This window comes from Schistocerca piceifrons, chromosome 7, assembly GCF_021461385.2.
Source record: "Schistocerca piceifrons isolate TAMUIC-IGC-003096 chromosome 7, iqSchPice1.1, whole genome shotgun sequence".
In the NCBI taxonomy this organism is placed as follows: domain Eukaryota; kingdom Metazoa; phylum Arthropoda; class Insecta; order Orthoptera; family Acrididae; genus Schistocerca; species Schistocerca piceifrons.
In genome coordinates this window covers 508707833-508729117 of record NC_060144.1, presented here as the reverse complement: position 1 = coordinate 508729117, position 21285 = coordinate 508707833, and the positions used below count along the sequence as shown (strand labels likewise).

General features: G+C 37.7%; 1 protein-coding gene across 1 annotated transcript; it reads left to right on the top strand.

Moving 5' to 3' along the window:
* Nucleotides 1-319: 319 nt before the first annotated feature.
* On the top strand, nt 320-3178 carry LOC124709052 (host cell factor 1-like). The gene has a single exon (XM_047240698.1). It carries the CDS (start codon nt 320-322, stop codon nt 3176-3178), a length of 2859 nt encoding a protein of 952 aa, XP_047096654.1.
* Nucleotides 3179-21285: the final 18107 nt, after the last annotated feature.

The following is a 21285-nucleotide window of genomic DNA, read 5'->3' as shown; positions in this document are numbered from 1 at the left end:
CGAAATAAACCACAGAAGAAAAAATGCGCTTGAACATAAGACGATGTGTATTTAATATCGACGTCACAGTTTGTTATGCGTCTTGACACACAAGCTCTACACGCAACGGTGTTTCAAAAATGCAATTAATAGTGTGTGAAAAATATTGTTTCTTCCTCCCTTCAACGCTCATATTTGTAACTCAGTGCTGACCGCAAATGTCTATACAAATGTCCACTGATTAGTCTCTGAATCGCGGAAGGCAGTAACAGTTGACGGTACGCTTATACGACTTGAAGTGACACGAGGCCACGAATCCAGCATAGTGCAGTTTGGTGTCATGGCGGCGCTAGATTTGAAGTGGCAACGGGTGCAGAACACATCGGGGCCGAAACCTCGACCCCGGCATGGACACAGGGCAGTGGCAATTCAAGATATGATGGTAGTTTTCGGAGGTGGCAACGAAGGCATTGTAGATGAATTAAATGTCTTCAACATGTCTACAAATACGTGGTTCGCACCGGCAACGAAAGGTCGAATTCCTCCTGGATGCGCTGCATACGGAATAGCAGTGTACGGAACCGCGATTCTTATATTTGGTGGAATGGTCGAGTGTGGAAAGTACAGCGACGATCTTTACGAGTTAGACGTCAGCAAATGGGAGTGGCGAAGGCTGCGACCCAGACCTCCCACAAGTGGAAAATCCCCGTGTCCTCGACTCGGGCACAGCTTTACGCTCGTTGATAACGACGTGTATCTCTTTGGTGGTCTTGCGAATGTAGGACACGATTCCAAAAACAACATTCCGCTTTATCTGAACGATCTTTACGCTCTGGACTTGCAAACGAAAATGACGGCGTGGAATATTCCGGAAACGAGAGGCTGCAGGCCATCACCTAGGGAATCTCACACAGCTGTAGCGTACGAGAATAAATTTACCGGCTCCTCTCGTATCATTATCTACGGCGGCATGAACGGGCGTCGCCTCGGTGATTTGTGGTTTCTCGACTGTGAAACATTTTCGTGGTTAAAGCCTGTGCTACGAGGAGTTCCTCCGCAACCACGTTCGCTTCATACTGCAACGGTAGTGGGAGAGCGAATGTTTATTTTTGGAGGCTGGGTGCCTGTGAGTACGAACGACGGTAAAGCAGAAACACCTGAAACGGAATGGAAATGCTCCAACTCACTGGTTTCCCTGAACCTCGAAAAGCTTACCTGGGAAGAGCATGCAGTGGATGAAAGTTCTGGAAGCACACCTCGCGCCAGAGCTGGTCATTGTACAGTTGGAGTGCACACCAGGATGTACGTCTGGTCAGGCAGGGACGGATATCGCAGGGCGTGGAACAACCAGATATGTTTCAACGACATGTGGTACATTGACGTCTCACCCCCCTTGCAGCCCCATAAGGTACAGCTAGCTAAGGCACAGACAGATGAACTTGAACTCTGCTGGACCTCAGTGCCAGCTGCAGATGGGTATCGTATACAACTCCACAGGTATGAAATGCCATCTGCTGTGAATACAACAGTCAACCCACCCGCACCAGCAACACCACCTCCCCAGCCAGTCTCTTCCCAGGAGAGCAGTACCGGTAGTGCGTACGATGTCAAAGTAAGTTCTCCAGACCTGTTACCTCTGGAAGATAATACTTGTAAACTACAGCCCATGACCTCCACCAGCCCACTTAATTCCAGACCTGTAAGCCCTTTATTGGATTCATTTGTGAGTGAAAACAACGACTTTAGGCAGCAAGCAGTACAGTGTCCTCCTGAAACCTTGACCCCTGTGATGTCATTTGTAGGAATGCCTTCATCAACAACAGCTCCAACTCCCATGCCCAGTGTATTTACAGGCAGTCATGTAAAGGAAGACATAGCGTCAGTGTCAGTTCTTTCCTCTAAACCGTCTCTTCTGTCAGTGTTGTCAGGAGCTAAACTGCCTCCACATTCTCAGAACTTCCCAGATTTAATACCAGAGTCTAGTTTAGGTTCGAATACAGTGACATCATTTTCATCCTTAAAAGTGACAGCTCCTCAGACACCTTTGACAGTGGGTGAGAAGATTGTTCCATCAGTATCTGTCAGTCTGCCAACAACATGTCCAGTGAACAGTCCCAGAAACTCGGTATTTTCTGTATCGGGGCTAGCAACTCACTGTACCACCCCTCACCGACAGCACAATTTGTCAGGAATTATGTCACCTACAACTTTGCTTAAAAACAACTCTTTCCCACAAAGCAAGCCTGTTGTGATGCAGAAGCCAGTGCATACTTCAAATTCACCTCTCGTCACATTTGTGAAAACGAGTCAGGGTGTTACTGTCGGTGTGCCGAGATCATCTATAGTGCAAACTAAGCCTGAGATATCACAATTATCTACTGCTCAAAGTACCAGGCAGAGGCAGATATCTTCTGGAGGTGTCAAAATATTTAAAACACATAAAAAACCAGGACTGGATATTAAGGAGGACTGGAATTTAATGCTAAAGCAGTCACAGAATCCATACAGGAAACAGACTGTCCATGTCATGAAACCTACTGTCCCTGCAATTGAAGGCACTACTGCAAAATTCTCTTCAAATGGTGGCCACTATCCTTTTACAGCATCACCTACTCTGTGTCCTACACAGAATGTTTTGCCATCACAGGTTCTTCATTCTTCTAATAGTGCTCTAACATCTAATATTTTCCAGCAGGCAGTCTCAAAACCAAGCTCCGTGAAAATAATCGTCGTTTCCTCGGCTACCACATCCGGTGGTATTGTCGGCAAGCCGATTACGATCATGATTCCTGGAGGAAGTGTAACTCCAAAGACTGTTCACGTAGGAGCAAATCCGATTACTCATGCAGGTGTAAGAGCTGATGTTAGCCAGTATCTAGCTACTTCTCTGCCATCTTCACTGGAGTTTCCTGCAGGGACCCCACATATTGCTGTAACACCTAATGAAAAGCAGCAGAGGGTGCAATGCACTGCTGCAACAGTAGCACCAAGGACTGTGTCATCATTTTCAAATTGTGGGCCTCTGCTGACACCCAAAAGTGATAACATGAGTACTCGCTTCAGTACTGCTTATGATGAACATGTAGTCTCTCCGCCTGGCCCTGTATCATCATCACCTGCCATCAGTTGCCAACAACAGACAATTGGAACTGCAACTTTCAACTGTCAGCAAACAACTGTAGACAGTGAACTGTTATGAACAGTGATTCAAGTTCAGAGTTTCACCTAGGATAAATACTTTCATGAGTCTGTGAAGCAGATGTGTGAAGCTCCATCTGTTATTTATAGGAAGGTCAACAGTAAAAATCAGGAATGTTACTTATAGCGAAGCAGAGCAACATAAAATAACTGTTAAGTACGTTGTAGAAACGGTACACATAGCTCATGTGTTGGCAGCTGTGTCTAGTCACACTATAAAGTGATTACAGCTATGAGTCTTACCCTCTGACTTCCTATAATGTATGTTAAAATGAAGATGAGCTATTGCAGGCAGTCAAGCTTACTAGTTTGTAGATGCATTTGTGTTGATAGCTGTGTGATATTAGTAGCTCTTTCATTACTGTACCTTCAGCATACAAAGGATCCCTGCTTTTATTGTTATGTTCCTCAATTAATTGTCAGACTTCAGTTCTGAATAAGATTGATCAGTGTTTTAGAAGTTCTGCTTTATTAATAGTAAAGTATCTGTATAGTTATTACTTTTAATGCTTTTATCTTTGTAGAGAAATGTTTATCTTACTATGCGACTGTCTTAACTATACTGGTGTAAGAACTAACAACTGTGCCATCTGTTCGAAGCTTTTATTTGTATAAAATCAATTACTTCAGTTACACAATGAAATTAAATACTGGCATCTAGAAATGTATTAACCTCAGCAATTTTGATTCAGCTAATTCAAAAACAATCCTTCAAACCTAAGTGATGCAAGATTTATTTTTAGGAATGACCCCTTCAATACCTTTGTTCCAGTTGTTTAATGTGTACTAAGACAATAAAAGATACAAAGTTCTGGTTATGTTATCAGTTTCACTATTCTATGCATTGTCACTAGCCTATATATATGAACTGAAGGCTATGTTAACAGTAAAACATACATAGAATTAAATATTCATATCTAAAGGCTTGTGGCTTAGTAGTGAATGTCAAGCTGCAACTAATGGTCTGGTGTTCAATTGCTGGTCAGTTCTAAGATTTCTTCAGTCATTCTAAATCCATATACATTTTTTCTGCCTCAGTGTTTACTCTGTTCCTATTGCATTTACCCTTTGTTACAACACTTTTATTTATATGAACTCAGTCTGCTCTATACAGTGTTCCTAAGCCATACTGTTTTCTGAGAAGCTGCCTAGCCAAAAATGTCAGTCATACTGTGGAAGAAAGAACAATTTGTGTGTGCTTCCACTTTTAGTATGTAGTGCTTGAAAGGCGAAAAGTAAGTGTATTATTTATTTCTAACAGATGGGGATAGAGAACTTCATATGAAAGTATCAAGTAAGGGCATGAGCTTAAAGAGTAATGCATACAAAGAAATTTCATTTTTAGTCATAGATTATTCATAATACTGATCCACAACAACCAAATGTCAGCCCCACAGCACTATATATGCCAAACAATATCTATACTTTTAGATATACCAACATTTGAAGCAGCATCACATGGCTTCAAGAATGTTTATGTTAATTTCGGAATGAAGGCTGTTTTATATTGAATACCTAATCTTTCCTCATATTCATAGACTTTGGTGTTATCCACATTTCACATTTAATGACCAAAATGTTAGCAGATCATTAAATTCTAACTGTATTGTATTCAGTCTTGCATAAATATTTAATCTAGGAGCACTCTTTTGAGCCATTTCATCTGTGTAACATTTTACAAGAGGATAAAAATTATTTGATTTATTATGCCCTCACCCCATTGCCACACTTCAGTGTGCATGATTCATTGGCAGCAAATTTTATTATGAGTGAAACATTCCAGACAGTTTCCTTCAGTCTACATTTACAGTGCATGTTACAATACCAGGTAATTGTATAAGTATTGATCACTTTCCGATTACTGAAAATTCTTATACATACATCACTTTTGTAGGAGTGTTCAGCAAATCTTGTGTTTTGGAAATCTGCAGAGCTATTTCCTAGAGGTATTGAGGACTTAGTACTTAGCATTAGAGTCAGCTATGTAATTGACCATTCTGTTGTAAAAAGATGTGATGTTTATTCCAAACTCCATAGATTTTCTGGGTATATATGCCTACTTAAATAATGGTGGAATGCACATTTCCATCATTTGTGAACTGTGCAGCTCTTTGGCTTCTAGCAGTAGTCAAAATTAAAGAAAAGCCTCAACTTGACACCTGGCGACAAGTTCTGACACTCAGTGCGCTCATTCACTCAGTCGTTATGCTCCATAAATCCCACAATGGAGGAAACTCTTCAGAGATGCAGAATAAGTCATATTATATATTAAAGGATAGAAACAACCGGAGTGCAGGGAACTTCTGTCAGGTTTACTAACAACAGTTTATGACCAATACTAATCTACTCATATTACTAATCATGAGAATTACTTCTGGTTTACTTTGTACATACATATGTATATTGAAAGAAAAGCAATTATTTTGGGAAAAACTACTACTGTACATTTTATACTACTTGCCAGCTGTTTTTATCTAGTACTTAATACTGGACATTTATGTAAATTATGTAACATCATCAGCTGTCTAGGTATTGTGGCAATGTGAAGACTGAAGATGAATTATTATCCCTCAGTCCACATATTTAGATAAATTAAGGAAGGAGAAGAGTGGGTGATAATCTAGCCCCATCATTCACTCTGTTTTTTATTATCTGGTGTTTTTCAATTACCTGTGTGATGTCTACTGACAACCTGTTACAGGTTCTATTTTGAATCCTAGACGAGAATGCTTATTCTACATGGTCATGAATTTCACAGTTCATCCTATGTATACTTTTATGTATACTTTTATTATGATTAACAATCACCATTTCAGTGCCCCTGAAGCGGCTTCTACAAAATGTTCCATTGTCAACTTTACACAACATTATTGCTGCAAGCTTCTGTGAGAAAATAGTTATTTGATTTTAGCTGCATTACTCCAGAAATTTATGCCATAGAACTGCATTGCATGAAAGTACACTAACAGTCAGCAGCAGGCCAAAATGATGAAAGAGATTACTTACTACATGCAAAGCAGACATAAGTAAACTTTTTGTTTTACATATCCAAAGATATAGGTTTGTGCCTAGGTGACAAAAATTTAAGAACTTCTATTGGAATTTACTATTAACCTTAATACTAAAATAAATCTGATGAGAGTTTCAGCAAGTTCAGAAGTAACTATTGAAGCCAAACTACACCAATAAGAACTGAATTTTGGATATTTTTCCATGTATTGTAAAGCAAAGCAGCAGTGTATGAAAAGGTGTCTGTAACTGAGAAGTATAATGTCACCAGCAGTTGACTGGAGAGGCAGTTATTGCTCAATATCACCCATGTCAGTAATTTGTGCAAGACAATTAATATGAAATTGGCTGATGGTTTCAGCACAGTAAATATAGTTGTGATCAAAACAGTGATTCTAAAAAGAATCGCAGACATTGCTTCCTATCAGAAGCAACTATCTACTTCATTAATTCATTGCCAAATTTCAGTGCCACCACATGTGCAACAATGGCATCTCCAGAATAGCAAAAATGTATCTTGGCAGGCGGAGCACCTGTCACATCCTCAAGAACTCATCCACCACCTACAAACTAAGCATAGCACCCTTCGACATTACCTGAGGTGCTGTGGCCAATAAGTCAAGCTATGGCAAAGATATTACAGTTGTGACTAATTTTTGATAGGTCTCTTATCAAAAGTGTGATAAAGTATAGCAATGTTGCTGAACAACTTGGCATTTAATTTATTTGCAATGATAGTGTTGTATTTATTTTACAAACACAAGTTCCACTGCTACAGTTCATTTTTATTCTATTGAATTTCTTTTTTTAATTAGTTTTGCAGCTCCAGCTCCATTCTCAAGCACTCATTCATGTATATGACAATCTGATGAGCTAGTTACGAAAAAAAACCAACTGAATACAAATAAATAAAATAACAAATTGTTTATGTCTGAAACTTCTGTTTCCAAAACGAATACCTGGCACCAATGATGGTTACAATGTCTGTGATTTTACATTGTCTGTATTTTCACAATCCTTCAGACAGGGATGCATGTCAACTGTTCGTGACACAAGAAAATTTGTGCAAGACCAGAACTTAAAACTGGATTTCTCGCTTATCGCTAGTGATCATCTTAATCACTTTCGTTATCCAAGCGTGCCTCCAGAACTGATCCAAACTTCCATATGAGACATAGTCACAACCCTTATGATCTCAGTTTATGATTCCCACACAGGGAGACAAATATTATATTTTCATTTTAGTGCTTTCACTATACAGCTGACACAGTCACTGTGCAGTTTTGTAAACATCTAACAGCTAAGAACCCACAAATAGAATTCAAAATAAACGACAAGATCATGAAGAAAGCAATATAATGCATTTTTTCTGAGAATCAGTACTGCAGTTGTCATTAGGTCAAAATTTCCTCCTGCATATGCATGTTGATGAGTAGTTGAAGGAAACTTGATTTAAGATGAAATTGGTATAATATTAAGTAAGCACTCAGACAACAATGCTAACCTTCTCTCCTAAAAGTTAACTGAACTCATACTGAGATTGTAGATTAGCAGTCTTGTAGGCTATAGGCTATATTTCTTATAAAGAATACAAATTCAATCACACAGTTTATGGTCAGGTATAAGGGCATACCTGCAGGAAGATGGTGTAACTGTTGTAAAGCCACAACCAATCAGTAATTAGAGTAACAATTGTGATTTAATCTATGTGATTACTAGTTTCAGGTATTATTGGCCATTTTAAGATATTTGGAGCTTAGTTGCTGTACAATATGTATTGCAATGTTAAGACAAGCGTACACAGCAATGAAGTTGATGTGTCAGACAATAACCAAGCCAAAAGTATCTGCAACTGGCCCATATCAGCCGAAAACAGTACTTTCCTAGATCAAATTGCAGCTGTGACTAAAATGAATGGTTTAAAAAAGGAGTTCATCACCTATTCATCCTGGAATGGTGTCTACAGCATAGCATTTTACTTTATAATGCTTTGATTCTTTGGTCTTCGTGATGAACACACTTGATGTGATTCAGAATCTCAGAAGTCACTACTTCCTTACATCATTGTTTCAATGACATTCTTGCATAAGAAGGAGCTGTCACATTGTAAGTGGAACCTTTGGATTAAAAGAGTCTACAGGTATGTGATCCCAGAGAATCTATCTTAGCTTGCAATATTCACCTGCAATTTGATGTTCACCTTTTATTCAGGGTGTACCAAACAAGATATCACATTGTGCAGACAGCGGACTCATTTTCTGAAGGATGGGAGAAAAATCCCCATTTGGCCATGCAGATTTTGATTTTCTGTGGTTTCCCTATATTAGTTTAGGCAAAAGATGGGACGGTTCCATTGGAAAAGGCATGACTGAATTTTAAACCTGTTTCCCCAGTGTGAGCTTGTGCTTTGTCCCTAATGATTTCGATGTTGATTTTGATGTTGACTGGACATAGAATACTAATTTTCCTTCCATCTTCTCAGAACTTCAGAGCACTGAGCTCCTGCTATTCCCTAGATTTTCAGTGCAAAAACTGTCATTATCATATCCTTACCCATTCTAACACCAGCTGTCTGTGAATTTTATGCTAGTTCATAGAGATTATGCAAGTATATGCCATTCCCAACATACACTGAAATAAGCTTTAACAATGAGTTGTGTATGATTGTGAATCTTATTTGAATGGTTACACTCCATTACAGAATTAATGCACAGTCTCTTTCAGAATATGAGGTAGAAATTAGTCAGTACATCAGTAGATGAAATGTGAGTGTCACAAACAAAAAGGCATTCATTACTGAAGGTGTGGATGGATATATACATCAGCTCTGTTTCATACATAATATTCTGTGGGCCTCATTATGGAAAAGAACAAGTAGTAATGTAGATTTGATAGTATGTAAATATACAGTATAATAGTATGTAGATATGATAGTGAATTATACATTTATTATCAACTGCATACAGTGCAACACTATCACTTTTATTGCATTTTGTCTCAGATGTGTTATAAACCTATGTTTTCCTTACTCCTTCTTGTACGCTAAATCTGTGAGCAGCTTCAAGTGCAAAATTGGAACCAGTTTTGTACCTCTTTAAGAAATGGTTTGTCTGCTGTTAGTTTTATTTGCTGTGGTGGGCACAGTACATAGTTAAGTTGACAGTAGTAATTTTTATAGGTACAGCAATCTTCACATATACCTCTGTGGCCATGAGTGTTTAAAAATCAGTTTCTATTTTATTTGTACATGATAAATCTATTCAAGTAATTTAGTGTACATAAAAATTCAAGGAATGACCATGTATGTGCCTTAGGAAATGTATATGGTAAGAAAAGTGAGTACAATGTCCTCATCTAAACTGACATTACCCCTCTAACTTTCTATCTCTGTCGATTCAGTGATGGGTAATAATTAAATTTGTGAAAATTAGGACAGTGAGAAATAATGTTTGTGCTTTCTTTGAAAGAAAACAAGTAATGCTTTCTCCCAACCCTGTATGTTGCTAAAGAAATGTGTGGTATATGGTGGTAGACTTTGATTCAAAGAAATGTTACTAGGTAAAGTTTCACTCACACTAGAATTTATTTTAGTTATTTATTTATCTTTATTCACCCAAGGATCATTTCATGATTATATAGCATCTGTCAAGGTAACACAGTGCTAACCTATAGACAAAAAAACATATGATACACAACATACATAACATACTTTATGAGAATACAATAGGTAGTGAACGGGGATAGGCTCAAATGTTTGAGAGCCATGTCACATAAGAGTAACAGGTGATACTGAATGTTTACAACCAAGGGCAGCATGAACTGTGGTTAGTATGTTTAAGGCCTACTTACAGACTTTCAAAAACCTATATACCGAGTGACAATTATTGAACTATATGAAATAAATTTATCATAACTTCTGAGTGGTTTGTGTTAGGATGTTCAAAGTGTATGGTTGGCTGCGTGGCATGATGGGAGTTAGTATGTGCATGCATGGTTTGATTTAGTAGTGAAGCCCACTTTCATTTGGAAGAGCTTGTCAGTAAGCAAAATTCGTGGATTTGGGGGAATGGGAATCCACATTTCATGATCAAGAAGTCTCTTTACCCTCAACAGGTGACTTGAGGTGTGCAATGTCCAGTCATGGAATAATTGGTGCAATATTCCTTGATGGCACAGTGACTACTGAATGGTACGGGAAGTTTTTGGAAGATGATTTCATCCTCATTATTCAAGGTGATCCTGATTTTGACAAGATGTGGTTCATGTAAGATGAAGCTCAACCCCAATGAAGCAGGAGAATGTATAAAGTCCTGAAGGAGCATTTTGGGGACGTCATTCTGGCTCTGGGGTACCCAGAGGCCACTGGCATGGGCCTCGATTGGCCGCCATATTCTCCGGATCCAAACACATGCGACTCCTTTTTGCAGTGTTGTATTAATGACAAGGTGTACAGCAATAACCCAAAAACCAATGCTGAGCTGAAAACAGCCACTCAGGAAATCATCGACAACTTTGATGTTCTGACACTTCAGCGGGTCATGCAGAATTTTGTTATTCGGCTGTGCCACATCATCGCCAATGATGGCAGATATATCAAGCATGTCAAAACCTAAATCCAAATATCTTTAGTGACATTTACATGTTCAATAAAGTGTGTGCACACTGCAATTAATAACTAATTTATGTTTTTTTTCACAAAATTCAATAATTGTCACCCTGTAAATGATGCATCTAGAAATACACTGCAGACCCTTTCAATGCTCTCATAGGAACCACAAACACAAGATTAATTACAGCTCACACATAGGCATTTCGTTTTGCCACATTTTCTGCACTCCATGTGAAAATGGAACAGGGAGAAACCCTACTGTGTGGAACAGTGAGAAGTACCCTCAACCATGCAGTTCATAGAGCATTTGCAGAATAAGAACAATGTTGTAGATGGTTGTCTACCAACTTGTGTATCTCACTGCTCCAACATTCATGGGAGGTTCCCAAGAATATACCTGGGTTCTATTAGATTCAATTCCATTTCATTTAGAGGCAAAATAATGCAGTCCCTGAGATTATGTATAGTTTTGTAATACTAATTAATACTGTACTGGTATTGTAATTCACCTAATCTGAGGTATCATACATATCCTTTGTATTGCAATTTTCAGAAACATTAGTGTATTTTATGTAGTACTTACATCTACGGTTAGTAAATGAACTGAGGGTGTATATCATTACTTATGATACACCAGAAGAAACATAGATGGTGAGTAAACTTACATTTATATTTGCTTACATACTCTGCAATCCACCATCCAGTGCATTGTGGAGGTTACCTCATTCCATTCCTGGCCATTCCCTTGGAGATTCTACTTGCAAATGGAGTGAGGGAAAAAATGACTGTCTCTTTATGAAGCCTGATTTCTCTTATTTTTTCTTCATGGCCCTTACATGAAATCTACATTGATCACACTGGAATCATACTGCAGTGAGCCCCAAATGCAAGTTCTCTTAATTTTCTCAACAGTGTTTCACAAAGAGAATGCTATCTTCCATCCAGGGACTCCCACTTTTCATTAAGCATCTCTGCAATACTCACGTGCTCAGCAAACATACTGGTAAAAAGTCTAGCAGCATGCCTCTGAATTCGTTTGACTGGGATAAGTGACCAAGAGTCTGTATCTTTCTCTGCTTTTGTAGCAGCACTTGCATCCCCAGCATAGCCCTATGATTTTTCATACGTTAGAATTAGTTTCATACGAAACTTCAATAAGTTATAATCATCCTTATACTTCAGTTTGTCTACCACTGGGGTAGCGGTGTTTATAAAACTTAAATTGAAGATATGTTTTGAAATCCAAAATCACAGGCCCCTACATGATGTAACTGATTTCATAAAAAAAGAGAAAAATGAGAAACTACAATGGAGTGGATGAAACAGTAACCCATAACAAGTACAAAATCACAAACACTTGGGCAGTTCTCAAAAATGGGATGCACTGGTATTCGATATGTGGTCTCCCTCATAGATGAGTTACACTTTTCTAAAATACTGTCAATAAACCAAAGCTGACAGTTTGCCACTAACATGATAGCCACATTTAATGTGTGGGATTAAGAATTGTGAGTAACAAGTGCTTTGTAAATAGGGTCAGATTATTTTTTTCTGAAGAGTTAGTTTCTTCCATGGAATGGTAATGTATAATCCATTAGCATTTACTGATTTTGACAGGGAATGTGATTTCTGAATACATTGTAACAGTCAAAGAAACGTGTGGTTTTGTTTTTGTGATAAAATGAATATGTGCTATTATAGAGCTTCATGAACCACAGGCATTAACATGTATGACAGACTGATAGTATTTTCTTGTGAGTGAGCGTATGGTAACATTTTATTAAATGTTGTTTTTTGGCAAAGTTTCAGAATGCAGTGTTGTACACAGCAAATGTAATTGAAATTATGTATGTCCTTACTACATCTATACAATGGGAATTGTCTGCAGATGAATAAATAAAATAATACTGCTATCTCTTAAATCTGTTATTGGATGAGAACTACATCAGAATGCTTTCAAAGAATGTAAACAGAGTGTATAAGCACCTTATTACAGTCAATATCTTCTTTAAAGTAAGGATGTTCATTACCGTATTAAGTTGTGGCATGAGAATTAGTGTTATGTCAGTAATTCAGGTGGTCACACAGCTACTTTCTTTCAGTGCTCTTGCCAGCGTCTGTAGGGAAAGTTCAGCTGAACCTTGAGGTTAATTGGACTGCCACATTAACTAACAATTCAAGAGAGAAAATTATTTTCTTTCATACCATCAGTTTGTTTCCTTACATTGGAAGTGTAATTTAAATTATGTGGCTGCTGGATGTTAGCTAAATTTTCAGATACGTATAAATGTGAAATCCAGAAGTAAGAGTAATTTTTCCTATCGTCTAACAAATTCTCATAAAATTTTAACATCCAGTAGAACACAATTTTTTTTCTTTGAGTTTAATTCAGAGTTCATTGCTTTATGGTACTCCATGAAATAACACCTGTGCATGGAATCATTTTCCTGCTATTTTGAAGATTTTTGATAAAGTGAAGATGGGGTTAACTGGACCAGTTAAGTTTGGGGTTATGTCAACTGGATCAATTAACCCCAGAAGGTTTCTGACAAATGATTATAATGGGTAACTTCACAGGTACCACATAAGATGTAGCAGCCTTGTGGGGGTAGCATATCCTTTGACTTTCACTGTCTCTTATATCTTGAAAGGTGTTAGTGTCAGTGATACTAAACTTCTCAGTACAAACACATTTACTGATAAAGATTTTTTGTCACAAAAAGCAACAGACAAACCTCTACCAGTTCAGCAATAAACAACCAATGACTCTCTGGCAGAAGATGCTAGCAAACCTAGAAAGAAACGAAAATCAACTGCCCTTACCAGAACACCAGTTAGATGCAACAGCAAAAACAGACAATCAAATAATTGGCCAAAACAGATTCAGCGAAGTAAAGCCTTCAGTCAGATACCAAATATGGAAGAGAGCAATAGCAACTCTCTGTATGCTAATTACATTAAACACATTGATTCCTGTGATACTGACTCATACACTGTTCAACCAGTGTAGAAGGAGACTTCATTGTAGCCAAAGTAGAAGGGAAAACTGCTACAAGTGATCACTATCATGTTGCTCAAGTCTTTAAAATGTACAATGATTGCTCCGAAGTAAAATGATTACTAGAGCTGTTTCTACTACAAAATTTGAAGCAGCAGAAGAAGATGATACCTTTGTTGCTTCAAATTAAACAATTGCCGAACTACCTAATCAAATACATGGCACTAGGCTTGCTATGAAAACATGATTTTATTCTATATTGATGTTGCTTCATTCATTGTGTGTAAGTTTTGTTATTGCCATGATTTTTTTCATTAATATACTTATAAAGGTATATTTAGTATTGTTATTAATGTTGCCCCAGTAAATTTTTGTATTTATGGTGCTGTAATTCATTTTTTTAACCGAGAGGTCCAGTTAACCCTTACATATGCTGAACTTAACCCAACCACTGGAGTTAAATGGCCCAAAAGTAGGGTTGAAGTTGTTCTACAGTTGTGTAAAATCTGTTTGGGGTAATTCAAAAATGAAAACGCCTGAAGTTATCATACATATTTTCCTCCAGATTTGTGAATAAAAGTTGTAGAAAAATGAATTCCTTAAGTAAGATTTCAAGAAAATAAAAAAACAGGTCCAGTGAACCCCAAATTCCTCTATACCTTGCTTATTTTAACTATAACCATATGGTATTTCTCCTTAAGTAATTTCTTTATGTGATTTGTGGATGCCTGCAACAGTGCATCTCAAGATTTTCTTTCATTTGCCGTATTTTCAACTTGTAACTGTGGCTGTGGACTCTTTTCTTTTGTAACAGTTTTTATGATTTATTTTCGTTTTTAGAGTATGAAATACACTTAGATCACATGACTATATGACTAATTTTACTTTTTGGTAACAGAATTATTGCTGCTATATTTTCTTGCTATTTTCAGGAATTTCTGCACTGTGGAACAACACTGCATAATCATATACATCTGTAATGAAGTATCTGACTGTTTTTTGTCAGTTAATGTTTAACGTCACTCACTCATGCTCCTGCTTCATGAACAGGATTTATGGAACATGATGTGTGAATGATGAGTGGCTGGATGGTAGAATATTACATTTTCTGTACTGATTACATTTAAAGAAAGGTTTCTTTTCTTTTCATACGTTATGCGTGATTTGAATGTTTTCATCATAACAGGGGATAAAAGACATCTTCTTATTCATATATCTGTGTTATCACATACATTTTTTCCAGTAATGTAAATTTTTGCCTCTTTATTTCATATTTTTCCTTTTATTTGCAATAAATCTTCCAAAAAGACCAGAATTTCATCATTAATTATACTAAACTACATTATATGCCTCCACATTTATTGTTTTTCCCCTAGCAGTACTCTGTCAATATATTCCTTTACCTGTAGATTTGTAGCATCAGTATCAAATGTCATTTTCTATTTTAGTGTCTCAAAATTAAAACTTTATTAGTCATAATGTGCCCATCTTTCCATTTCATGTAATTTACAATAATGTGCAACCCATACTCATAATTATCCTGTACTTACGGGCATTTTTCAACATGTTTGGTACTACACCATACGTATGGAAACAATGTTGCATACCTGTCTCCAACATAAAAAAATGAAATTTCCAGTGAACAGTTAGTCACGTATTGCAGCCAGAGTTTCCTCTATTTATCCCTTACAAAGTTCTCCAATATAATACTTCCTAAGGCACAAATCAGTTTAAATGACAGTGACTACAGTATGCTACACTTATGTGCAATTATATTTTTAAAATAATTGTACATTATACCTAAAAATCCAGGATGGGATAATGACAATATTATGCTGAATAGCAACCTATTTTTCATAATAATGTACATCACACATAGTGTGTTTTAACATAGTACAATTGTATTCATTTTTTATTTTATCCTGGACCTCATCATACAGCTTACTATGCAGTGCTGGTAATGCATATTTACACCAGAAAAAATTGAAAGTATGAACACATAATTTGCAGACATTTGCCACACACAGTGTTTCTTCCTTATGGCAACTGAGATCTGCAGTGACAGGAAAGGAATTCATCAACAGAGCTAAAACAAGAAAGCTACAGAAACACATCATATGCAATTCTAGACGAATAAAAGTGATTTAAAGGTATCTTCCATGTGTGAAAGTCTGTAGCATGCAGATGGATACAACAGTGATGTGACATCAGCATATCGATTCATTAACCAAACTGCCCAAGTCTTCCTGCTTTATACTTAGAAAGCTGTGGCTCTATGTTGACTGGGATTGCTAACATATTTTCATTCATTACTGTGCTACAGCATAATCTGGAGCAATGCAGCTGCAGAAGCGTGAATTAAGAATATTATGCACAGTTAATAACGGAATATTTTGCATACGCCCCTTCAAGGGCTTTAGGAGTCTTACACTCCCATGTCAACGCATCCTAATGGAAATACGAAATTCATAATCACAAAAATAGAAACAAATATAATTCCCAAATAGAGTGAATATCCCAGTTGTGAGGTCTGAAGGGAGTTTTATTTTCTGGTGCAGAAGTCTGTAACAGGTTGTCAGTGGCTGTCAAAGAGAAAACGAAAAATTCACAGATACTAAGAGATACAGTAAAACTGAACTTATTTGGCACTCCATTATTTACCAGACTATTTGGACTGAGGTATGTATGTTCATATGAAATAGAACATCAGCTGAGTACCAGAAGATGAAGAACAGTGTCTTTTTCTCCAAAGTTATCTTTTACTGCTAATATTCACAAAACGTGTCAGAGCATACATTACAAATTCTTTGAAACTGAATCTGTACTCTGCATTAATAATGTAATATCACCATGCTGCTTAGCACTATTTGTGCTTATAGCAGGTAAATGTAACCCTGGAAATTAATGGCAAAGCTGCTGCTTTGAATGAAAGCAGCCACTTGCTATACTATATTAGATAGTTGCTGCTTATCTTCTATTGGTAGCTTAAGATTTTCTTTAATACATTGGCATCTTAATGTAACTTCACTTATTTCACATCCCAAAAGCTTTTCTTCATGAGGGGCTTTAAGGCAAACAGTATCGGAATGAATTAATGCCATGTCATGAATAACATACCGCCTACTCTGTGTAGTGATTGAATTTACTCCTTCTTTACCTTGTATTAAACTCAGAATTTTAAATTATTATTTTATGTATAAATAATTTCTCACAATACAACTCTTTGAAGTTAGTGGTTTCCATGGTGTACCCAAGTAAATTTATTCGAGTTGAGTGTCAGTGATTCAGTCCACTGAGAACAGGTGAAAAACCCTTCTTAGCTGCTTTGGGTAGTATCATAGAAGGTGTGGTTTATTGTAGATATGGGATTTCCCTTCCCCTGACATACAATGAACTTTCAGTGTTAGGTTAATATGGCTATGATGAGTGCTTGTCCAGTGTAGCACTGAGTCTGTGGTTTGACAAAGAAATATGAAAGAAGCAGAGTAGATGAAGCCAATTGCCAGTACAGAATATACTCCTCTCGATCAGTAGCAAAAAAGCCATCAATATTAACGTGTTGCCTCAAGAGAATGTAATGAAATGTGGACACAGATGAGATTGGGTGTGGTAGGGGTGGGTGTGTGAAAAACTGTGAGAAAAATTTGTTTCTGTTCTTTCTAGCTTTTAGTCTTCCTTTTTTCACTTAATGCTGGTTTGCCAACTGAGCTCTTGATATTCATACAACAGCTACCCTTTTTTGTATAAGCAGCCACCATGCATGACATCAGTCTTTCTCATAGTCAAGCAGGCTTCTGCAGCTTTGCATTTCTTTTGTATCTATTCCTGCTTTTTCATTTTGCAGCTTTTTGCAATCTCATTTGATAGATATCTATGACCCATTGTGGCTGCTGTATTTTTATATTTTATCCTGTCACTGACTGAATTTAAGATCTAGTGTGTTATCCATGGATATGTCCAGATTTAATCCCACTGTACTGCTGAAGGTAACTGTCTAACATGGCAGACATAAAACTCACTACAGGTCTGCAAAGTGCTTTACTCACATCTCACTTCTGTGCAGGTTCAAATCCCATCTTTCTCTTATGAATCCAGTTATATTCTTCATGCTTCTCTTCTACTTTTATTTTCTTGTTGACAACTGGTGTTGTTGGATGTATGGGTCTCCAAGTGCAAGGCCAATGATTGCTCAACAGTTTGGTTTATCTTCTCCAAATGTGGTTTATACGTGGCATTCTATTTTTATTTTCTTGTAAACAGCTGGTGTTATTGCATGAATGGGTCACCAAGTGCACAGCCAAAGATGGCTCTACAGTTTGGTTTATCTTCTCCAAATGTGATTTATACATGGCAGAGTATGTAAGTTTAAAATAATTTGTTGTTTTTTCCTGATTTATGACCTAACAGCATGACCAGAACCTTTAGTGATAGAGTCATCACTTAGTGATCTCTGTGATAATGAACTGCAAACGATTGACATGTTTGAAAGGTTCCCCAATGGCCTCTTGGTTTGCTATCTCCCTTCCTTGTTGAAAACGTGTGAAAACACGAATTTTTTGATATTTAAGCTTTTCTGAGAACCAATGCCAACCTGACATACTGGGTGAACCTAAGCTCTGCCAACACAATTTTGGAGGGCATTCAGGCATATTTCCTGAGTATATTCATGTAAGAGATCAATAATCTATAGTGGCTTTGTTCAGGATGACTCACCCATGTGGTCTGAATTACGATAGCATTGCTGGGATGGCTGGGTGAGGGTGACGGTTCTCTGTAAAAGATGGACGCAGGCACAGTAGGAGAAGACATTTCATAGATCCCAGGACTTATTTATTACTATTTATTTACAATCATTGAACTGCAAACTGTTGACACATTCAGGAGGTTCTCCCCTGTCACTTTGGTTTTGGTGCTAGCTGCTAGCATCAATGGTGAGCGAGGCTAGTCCACGTCATGCTGTCTTTGGCACGGTGTCCGGTGTCGGTAGATGATAGCCCAGAGTGTGCTCCTCTGCTGTGGCTGCTGCATGAAGTGGAAACTTGCATTGCTCTGCTATTCATACGTTCGGCTTCACCACACTCTGTGGAGCAGGGACAGCCAAATTCCCAGTGCTGTAAGTAGTTCCTTAGTTCCTGAAGGTGGCAAACTGCTGAACTGCTCATTCACTCAGATTCTCAGGTGGTGGATGGAGGCCTGAAGCCCAGTGATGGTAGAGACAGCTGCATCATTGATATGGTATTGAACAGTACAGTATCGATGTCACATTACTGCTAGCTGTTTGACGACGACAGGCTGACTATGAGTGGTTTTAAATGCAGCTTGGGTTTAAATGCAGCTTCTCCATGCTGACATTGTGGAAGTATGGCATTTTTGCATCACAAGGAATTGTTCTGAAACAGAGGTAATGGCCATAGCAGCTGTTGGCCCGCAGCTGTCTTTTAAACTGCAAAGGCTTCTTGAAGGCTGGTCCCATTACACTGATACACAGAATGGTGTCATGGAACTGTCTTGCTGATACTGGGGTGCTGGCCAAGCTGGTCAGTGACTGGCAGTGGATGTTGCAATGTGTCCTAGTGCTCTGTCTTTTGGTTTGAGAACTGCTACAGTTTATCCCGCTAGAAAATGGAGTGTGATGTGGCTGCTGTCCCTGTGGGAACTGAACATCTTAGATTGTTGTAGTTCCCTTCCATTGCATTTAGCGAAACCATACACAAGGTGCATATCGGCCAAATGTTCATCTGTTGATCAGTAAACCTATCCATGTGGATGTGAATCAGTGTTGTGAGGCATCTAACTCTGCCAGAAAAACAAATAAGGACAGAACCAAGCAGTAATGAATGAATGCTTTAGGGCTAAGAGTCAAGTGTGCATTAATATTGTCAAAAGCAAGTACTGTGAGTGACTGAGACAAGTTTGTTTCCAAACAATACACACAGTGCATACCATTGACATCTGCACTTTTGTGCTGATATTTTCAGTGCAATATGGATACAAAGGTAACGAAGTTACTATGTAAAGAGCCAGCAGAGAACTAGGACTGTTTATACCTAAGCACTCAGAAAATATCCCAGAACAATCTCTGAGGTTTGGTCAGTGGAGTTCAGGTTCACCCTGAATAACTTCCATGACAGACACTCTGTTGCTTGAGAATCCTTAACTTCATTGCATGTGTCTCAATGTATGTGGCACTTGTTAATGTAGTTGGCATTTGTGGTTGCAAACTAACCCAAAAGTAAGTACCGGACACAAAAGAACAGCATAGGTTCCATTGTGGCTCTGTGAGTCCATGATAAGCTAGTTTTTGCTGAAACTGGCTGGGTTAGTCAGTTAAATGCTTTTAATATCTACCATCTGCCCACTGTTAATCTGTCTAATATACTGTATTTTTCTGAATCTAGTTTTATATGCATCAGCATGTGGCAAATCAGAAGTAAATTTAGTATTTTAGATTTTCTCCTTTAATTGTCTGAATGTAAGTAGACTTCACTTAGAAAACTGTTCCTGTATTTTATGCTTTTCTTTATTTAACTACTAAAACTTTCATCAACTCAACAGTTTGGTTTGAACACACAGTGCTTTACTAGGCATAGTCATATTGTAGGCAGTACATTCTCAGCTTCCACCAGTCACTGCACTGATTTTCCCAACCAGTTACAACGTGACCTACAGTTTAACTTGAACACCAAGCCACAGTGCAAATTACACTGTTATTTTTGTTAAATAGATTTTTTGTCTATCTGTAACTCTCAATGTCAACTACATTTCTCAAGGTCAAATAAGGAAAGGACATGTGCTTTATTCCAGTTTCTATAATAATGAGTAACATCACCAACAACTTTATTCTTAGCACAGTTCAGTGCAGCTTTAACCCATACGGACACAGACTCTGATTCATTCACTTTATGACGATTCCTAGTCCTAAGAACAAAAGGAATTGTAGACATATAATAAGATATACCATGATCTCTGTTATACACTTCACATATCTGAAATGTATGATAAGCAATAACTTCTCAGCTGTTAAAAGTCTCCAGCCCTGATACAGTCTCCATTTTACCACCACCTACTAGAGCCACAATAACCCAACCATTACCATGTGCACTAGAGTTAGCATTAGTAAGTGTGAAATCCAGTACACATCCACAAAACATTGAACGGCCATGCAGAATAACTTGTGCACCTACTCCACTCTTCATAGTAATAGATATATTATCAATAGCTTTATACACTGTAAGCGGGGATGCCTTCTCCTCATCCAACTAATTACGCTGAATAATCATCAAATAATGTTACTCATAATAATATTTTGATTGTATAGAACATGCCAGTAAAGCAAAATATTTAAGTTAGAAGTAAAGAAAACAACCCACTGACTAACGGGGGCACAAGTCACCTGCAGCATCTACAGACAACAAGCACATAAACAAAATTGAAAGCTTTGCTACCTTTCAGACAAATCCTTCTTTTCAAGCCAGAGTATACAAACACACAA

What these genes read in the sequence shown, in the direction of transcription:
- LOC124709052 (XM_047240698.1), top strand. Translation starts at nt 320, where the DNA reads ATGGCGGCGCTAGATTTGAAGTGGCAACGGGTGCAGAACACATCGGGG.